General features: G+C 34.2%; 1 protein-coding gene across 1 annotated transcript; it reads left to right on the top strand.

Annotated features, from left to right (window-relative positions):
• Positions 1-200: 200 nt before the first annotated feature.
• Positions 201-2817, top strand: LOC131545299 (tumor necrosis factor receptor superfamily member 14-like). The gene is made up of 7 exons (XM_058783981.1): positions 201-330; positions 453-578; positions 666-821; positions 976-1063; positions 1142-1329; positions 1417-1469; positions 2767-2817. The coding sequence occupies exons 1-7, from the start codon at positions 210-212 to the stop codon at positions 2815-2817; spliced, it is 783 nt and encodes a 260-aa protein (XP_058639964.1). The 5' UTR covers positions 201-209.
• Positions 2818-8210: the final 5393 nt, after the last annotated feature.

The raw sequence follows: 8210 nt of genomic DNA, 5'->3' as shown, positions 1-8210 counted from the left end.
CACCGATTTTACTGTGGATAGCTTTTCTTCTTTCTGAACCTACAGAGTTTGAACCTACAGAGCTTGATGGCATGACAAGGTGGCGAGAAACCAATGTATCTACGACCAACAACCAACAATCCACTACTTCATCTAATGAAGCTTATGAAGTCTGGAAAAAAAACGTTTGACTCTACTTTAAAAAAAAACCTCTTGCACTTTATGTGAACATGATCAATTTAGGGATCATGTTATTCATTGCTGCTACTTTGAACTTCAAACTGTGTTTTAGTGCATGTGCTCGTGCTGAATATGAGATACATGGAGAATGCTGCCCCATGTGTGCACCAGGTACAGTATACATTGTTTAGCAGCAGTGTAGTGACCCAAAGAAACTTATATATTTTTTACTGTAATATTTAATTCTCCCATGAAGTGTCCCTTCAAAGAGATTTTTTTAAAAACATTTTTAGGAAACCGTGTTTATTGGCATTGTACTGTAGACACAAGCACAACTTGTGTTCCATGCCCTGCATCAACTTACATTGATGAACCCAATGGGTTGGATAAATGCAGTCCCTGCTCTGTGTGTGATGCAGGTGAGTATGTATTTCAAAATGAAGATTAAAAATACAGAAATGCCTTCTAATACATTTGTTTATATAAGAAAGCATTTTTTTTCACAGGACTAGGTCTAAGAATAAAGAAAACTTGCACACGCTCTGCAGATACTATTTGTGAGCCATTGGAGGGATTCTACTGCACTGAGCGAAAGAAAGACAGCTGTAGATTTGCTGTGAAGCACTCTGAATGTTACCCTGGACAATATGTCAAACAAACAGGTGAATATTTTAGAACACATAAACAATAGCCATAGAGTGGAAGGACAACTAGCTTTACTAAAAATGTTGACTATAATAATAATAATAACAATACCAGTAATACTTGTAATGATAAACTCCCATTAATACAGTCATTATCTTAATATCCTTACAGGAACAGCATTTACTGATACTGTATGTGCTAACTGCATGGAAGGGACTTACTCTAATGGCTCTTTCACTGCCTGTCAACCACATTCAAAGTGAGTGATTAACATAGATTCACAAGTGTTAAAAGATATTCTAATATGACTAGATGCTAACAATGTATACATTTATAGTTGTGAGATTAAAGGCCTTAAAGAAATAAAACCAGGAACAATGACATCTGATGTGGAATGTGGGAAGTCAGTTCCAATTATTATCATTGTTGGAGTCGTTGTCGGAGTCATTGTTGGTGTTTTGGTGACAGCTGTTGGGATAAAAATATATTGCAAATTCAAACAGAAGAGACAGGCTTCTGACAGAAGTAAGACTGTAATTATTACAAAAATATATGTATAAATAAAACGTTAAGGTGTTGTGCAAGTGATTATATACTTGTTTTATGTTTTAGGTATACATTTTTGCTCAGTTCCAATACCAGAGAGTGATGGTCAGTGTGAACCAGTAAGTGAAAAATGTAACTTTTTGCATGATAATATTATATTTGTTTGTTTTAATTATTATTATTAGTATTATTAAGCATGTAAGAAAACAAATTAAAATTTAGTGCATTAAAGGGGTCATATCACAAGGAAACAAACTTTACATTTTATTATGGGATAAAAGAGTTTAGTTTATCTTGATTTTTGCATTTATTTGGTGTTCAGAAACTTGACCCTTCTAGATAATAAGGCTATCCATAGCACATATTATTCTATATATAGATCCAAATTAAAGAAATGAGCAGCTGAAATTTATTGCAAATAATGCAACATTTCAGTCTGATAAAACCAGTTTTATCACAGATTATACTGTAAACTCAGTGATGTATGCCTTGCAAACAGACTGTAAACCCACAGATACTATCACAGCCAGCAAAGCACCCCTTTATAACATGAGTGCACAAACCAAAAATTCTATATAGATATTAGTGATATCATAATAGTATTGTGCTGTGTGTCAAATGTGGATATTGAGACTCAGTGACCCCTCTTATATTCAACACTAGAAGGTAAGAGCGTTCTACTTCTACATAACCTTGCTCTATAGAATAGAACCATCTCCAAATTTCAGAACAGGCTTTTTAGCAGATATCAAATATGTTTATTTGCTAAATGAAAGTAAACAAATAAATTCAGTAAAGTCAGTAAAATAACTTGATTTTGCCTTCTTGAATCCTTCCACTGTGTTTTGCTAGAATATTTCAGTAAAGGCTTGATACTAATATAATAGGTGCAGATGAGTAATACATCTTTTACTGGTTCATTTTTGTTCATCTTGCCCTGATTGTTATTCCCACTTGGAACTTTATATGAATGTGTTAACATCTGCCAAATGCATAAAAGTAAAATAATTATTCTGGGCTTAAGTCGTCACATCAGTTGTTTGGGTAAATATATATGGAATTAGATTTGTGGGACAAACAAACTTTGACAAATTTAATGCCTAAATATATATCAAAATGCAAAACCTAATACATGCAAATAATTATGACTGAAAACAGTTTCCAGCAACTAGGGTATACACAGTCATGATTATATAGGGCTATACAGAGCCATCTAATGGTTACACAGCGGTATTACAGATGATTAATGGTACATAACTTTGAGGTATTTTAGTACCAAGTTAATACTAATATATATATTAAATAATTATATTGTGTATTTATTTGTTTGAAATATTTTAAGTTTGAAATGTGCCATGGGAGTTCAAAGCAGTTTGTATTGTTAGACTATGATACATGTCCTTTCTCTGTTTCCAGAGAGAAGAGCAACTCTTCCATGAACTTCTGATGCTGACCCAGAGGATGTAGTGATAGCACCAGAGATCCACTGCCCTCATCAGACAAGAATCTTATTGTGTTCAAACACATCACCTTTGAATGACTGGGATCTTGATCTTGAGGCACCTGATATTATTAGTTGTTCCGATTCCGATACTAGTATCGGAAATTCCACCGATACCACAAAAAATTCTGGCATCGGTATCGGCGAGTACTTGAACCCATGTACCGATCCGATACCATTTTCTTAGACAAGACCTATAGTTATGCGCGCTTGCTTTGCTTAACGCTGCAAATAGGAAATCAATTCTTCTTCGCTGCTCAGAATGCAAACACAGGAAGCTGTGCTGTGTTGCCACAAGCAACCACTATTTAGAGCAGCGAAGAAGTACAAACGTGCTAGCACATTGCCAGTAAATCACTCGCATATGCGACTAAATCTTCACCCTGGGCGACTAAATGATGTCTAATATTAGCCACTGGCTGATAAATAATCAGATTTTACTCGCCAGTGTGTGAGTTGGAGTCTATGTATAAGTTTAGCACAAATATATTGTCACTCGCCGAACACTCTGACTGAGCGCTTCAGAGTTTCGCTCTCTGTCAAGCTATCTATTTTTCAGATCATCTGAATGGATGCGCAGCGTGAAGCTAGTGTGAAGCGGACAACTCGCCGTCGCTTTGCTTTTTTTCTCACACGCAGAGATAGAGTCTTTTACATGTAGCGCGTCAATTCCGAATGGTATGTAAACTATATTCTTTGTTGTATTTTTCTGTCAAAATAACGGAGCTCCTTTGGAATTCTTCAGTTTAACTGCCGGGTTCTCCGGTAGTAGGCGGAGCTAATGCGCAAACGACAATCTCATTGGCTGGCGCTCACCTATTATCATCCCTGTTTTGATTTCAGCAAATCAGTTCGAGCCAATGCAGACAACGTGATTAATATTCATGAATCCAGCAGCTCGTTAATCCTTAGTGCGTTTATATTGTTCTTAGCAGAATTCATAGTATGATTATTATTATCTTATCAGTATAAGAGTTTTTTCCCCATTTTTACAGAAACACTGAATGACCAAAAAAGCACCACCACCAGTCCTAAGTTCAGTTAAAATTACTTATATGCATTCATACATGGTTACCAAGTTTTAATTCTAATTGCTAAAGTTCTATCAATAATACTTGATTATCATAATATATTTATAATGCTTGACTGACTGATGTTAACAGTGTACTTTTTTCCAAACATTATATATTATATTTTTTGTTTACTCGCCAGACTATCTATCTATGGTGAAGTGCACCATAAAATAATTGTATCAATTCATACAGGGCTAGTAAGTATAGCTGTATAACCAGATACACAGTATCGGATCAGTACTCGGTATCGGCCGATACCCTGAGTCTAGGTATCGGAATCGGTATCGGGAAGGGAAAAAGGGTATCGGAACATCTCTAGATATTATGCAAATATTTTTACTTCTTTGGAGCTCTAGATAAAACAAACACTGTTCACAAGTACACAAGAGGTTGCACTTTATTCTTATTAGTCTATGCTGATCTTGAATTGGCATACCAACAGCATGTGATTGTTAAGGGGATAGTTCAAAAATAAAAAAATATATATTTTTAATTTTACTCACCCTCATGCTGTCTCAAATGCATATTACTGTACTTTCTTTCTACTGGACAGGTAAACACAAGTTAAGATTTTTAGGCAAATAAGTAATCTCTGTGAGTCCTAAAGATGCTTTAAAAACCACACACAGCGACCATGACCGTAATCCATCTGACCTTAGTTTTTAAATCAGTATCTTTTGAAATGAAACAACAGGTAAGAAAAACACTAATAATATAAACTTTTGACTATTAATAATCGCTTCCACTCAACTGTCAAATGTGCATGGGTTACAGTTCACTTGTGTTATGTGGATTCTCAGAGATGGATTATTTTCTTAAAAATCTTTGTGTCAAGAAAGAAAGTTATATACATCTGGAATAGCATGAAGGTGAGTAAATGAAAGAATTTTCTTTTTTTGGCGTGGACTATCCCCGTAAAGACTGATATTGCACTCCAGTACATTACATACTCATTCACTGTTTTGTAACTTATACTGTAACAGGAACTGTTGAAAGGATCATTGCAGTGTTTAAAACATATGAATTTTAAACATTCTGTATGTTATGTTCTTGTGCATTTTGTGTGGTAATGTAAATTATAATAATACTGTGCATTATGTATATATGCAGTTAGTGTTTTGTGGATTCTGGTCTTTCCTGTCACAACATAATTGCATCCAAGACTTTCACTTTGATACTTGTGTATATGCTATAGTGACAATAAAGAATGTCAATTTATTTGAATTAATTCATATTTTCATTTACATTCATTCAACTGGTTTATAAAAGTCACACTTGAAATAGTTGATGATTGTTAAAAATGTATTTCCAATTTTAAATGTTAGATGATGTTAACTAAATAAAATAACTAAACAAAATGATCAGCATGATAAAAACAATTGGCAGCAAGAACATTCTTTGTGTGGGATATGTAATAAAATGAGCTTGATTGCCTGGTTGGAGTGAGACTTTCTTGACATCTGAATATCACAGTATAGTATTGTATTTCAAATGTAACAGCTCAACCTAATTAGACCCTATAATGCAAAAGAATCAAGAGCAATAAACACATATAATAAGAGAATACTGGACATTATACAATATTTCCAGTATTACAGTACTTTAATAATTAAACCTCAATATGACCTTTTTCTCGCGCGTTTTCTCATGCTCCTAAAAGCTTATGTTGACAGAGTAGTAGCAACAGATGAATACAGATTGAATTCAAAAACAAAACTCCTAACTTTATATCATTAAAATGAAATAGGAAGCCGCTAACAGACGCTCACATCCACACAGGCGCAACGATACTGACGCCTTCACTTCCAGGTCAAGAAGCTGTCAATCAAAAACTCAGTAGCCAATGAGAACACGCCGCTGTTAACCCCGCCCCCACGAGAGCTTTGTGCCAGAATGGCGAACGAAAACTTCAGAAGCGTAAATGAAATCTTCAGAATCGTAAATGAAATCTTCAGAATCGTAAACGAAAACTCTGGAAGTGCATTTGTTAGTACAGATCAACGAATGAAAGATGAGAAAACAGTTGCAAAACCTGCGGTGTATTAAAAAACGAGGTCAAAGATTTTGCCTGTAATTTATTTATTTTTTAGTTTCAAAGACATTTTATTCAGTTTCACTTGATATTTTCATAAGTTTCTTGAAAAATTACATTCATTTTATTTGGCACAAATCTAATTCCATAAATATAAGCCAGCAAAATGTAAACATGCAAATTTGGTGCACCTTTAAAGCAGCACAAAATTGTGATTTTGTCATTTCAGCCCTTTACATCAATCAGCTGCCTGTTTTGTTTCAAGTGGAGACATGCAATGTGTGACCTGATATTGAAAGAAATTTGATCTTGGTTTTAAGAAATCCAAAAGTTCTACCAAACAACCTGAAGACTCTATAAACAGCTGATGAGCAAATCTAAAGGGCTTCATGTTAATTACCGCTTCTGTTCTGTGGTGAATGGTAAATGGAAGAGCTGCATGAGAGATCAATCCAATCCAAGCACGCTCTCACTGTAAAGCAGGTCTTTATCGTCCCTACCCACTATACCCACCCATCATACTTGAGATCCACTTTCCATTGGTTGAACTTAAAAGACTTTGGAACTCAAAGAAAGTTGGAAAACACTGTATCATCATTATAGCGAAGCGATTGGATCCTGTTTGTCTTGGAGCTTTTGCAAAGCAGCATGGAATGTCATGGGGATCACCTCACGTTGTGTTATGTTGTGTTTGGGTTTGTTTGAATCGAGAACACCTGCTCTAAATATGTGATATACTTTGGTTTAGTAATGTTTGTTGAAGTTACAAACCAAAATGCAGCCCAAAAGCCGCATGTGTACTGTTTACATGTACTTGGTATTGCCTACCTGAAACAATGATTTTTGTTTAGACCTTTTTCCTCTTTCAACCAAAACCAATAATTGTGGTTTTAGGTGTCTAAATTTGCATCCTTATTTTTATCTCATGTATTGGAAAATTATGTACTTTAGTTTGAAAGTGGGCACTGATGTCCAGTCCACCCTATATCACCAAGGTACACTCACTTTTCAACTTCTGGCATTGCCACTGCTGTGGACTGCTTTTGTAACTTCTTTTTGGACTCCCTGCTCTCAAGTTTGAACATACAGAGCTTGACAACATCACTAGCTGGAAACTAACAATCCAGGACTAAATGTGTTGAAGAAACCAGAACAGAGTTTATGCACTTCATATGAACCTGATCAATTTAGGGATCGCATTATTCATTGCTGCTACTTTGAACTTTAAACTGTTTCAAACTTGTGCTGAATATGAGATAAATGGAGAATGCTGTTCCATATTTCAGGTACAATATACATTGTGTAATGTTTGCTTTTGCCTGACAACTGCATTAGTGACAGCTCAAAGACTTTTTCAATATTTATTAAGCAAACAAAATGAAGTTATGTTTTCAAATCACAATTCCAATTTCCAGTGTAGCTTACAGATCAAACATTCTTAACAATACATTTATTATATTTTTATTTTCTTTCCTAAGAAATACATATTAAGAGTATTTAGTATTCTTAAATCCAAAATTGCCTATTCCTATCTTTTCTCTTGATATTGTTCTTAAAATGAAATGTAATAATTTAAATTCTTCAAAAGAATCTTAAAAATCTTTGTAAAACTTCTTAAACTTGTCTTAATTAAGGTAAGATGATGTACATTTATTGGGTTATTTCAAATTAATTGTTGTTATTAAGGACTGAAGAAGTCTGTTTGCCTCAGCTTTTAAATAAACCCCCCATTGCTTGTTCACTTTAGGGTTAATTATTTCTGCTACTCTGAACTTTGAGCAGTGTTTCAGCGCTTGTGCTCATGCTCAATATGAGATAGGCCTAAACTTGTGCTCATGCTCAATATGAATTAACTGAGATAAACTACAGGTGCATCTAAAAACAAAAATAGAATATCATGAAAAAGTGTCATTTATATCAATATCAATATAATTTTTTGTAACTTATTTCAAAAAGTGAAACTTTCATATATTCTAGATTCATTACAGTAAAGTAAAACATTTCAAAAGGTTTTTTGTTGTTGTTGTTGTTGTTTTAATTTTGATTATTAGAGCTTACAGCTCATGAAAGTCAAAAATCCAGTATCTCAAAATATTAGAATATTTCCTAAGATCAATCAAAAAAAGGATTTGCAAAACAGAAAAGGTCACGTTCTTTAACTTAATCACTCCTTGGGGTCTATCTGACCCCAATGGAATTTTCCTTTATTTTTTAAAAATGTTCCCTTCATCTTGTTCTAAAGGTGTGTAAAAAA

The sequence above is a fragment of the Onychostoma macrolepis genome, chromosome 08 (genome assembly GCF_012432095.1).
Source record: "Onychostoma macrolepis isolate SWU-2019 chromosome 08, ASM1243209v1, whole genome shotgun sequence".
Lineage (NCBI taxonomy): Eukaryota > Metazoa > Chordata > Actinopteri > Cypriniformes > Cyprinidae > Onychostoma > Onychostoma macrolepis.
Note: the sequence above shows the minus strand (reverse complement) of the source record. Positions and strands in the feature narration are given on the sequence as shown.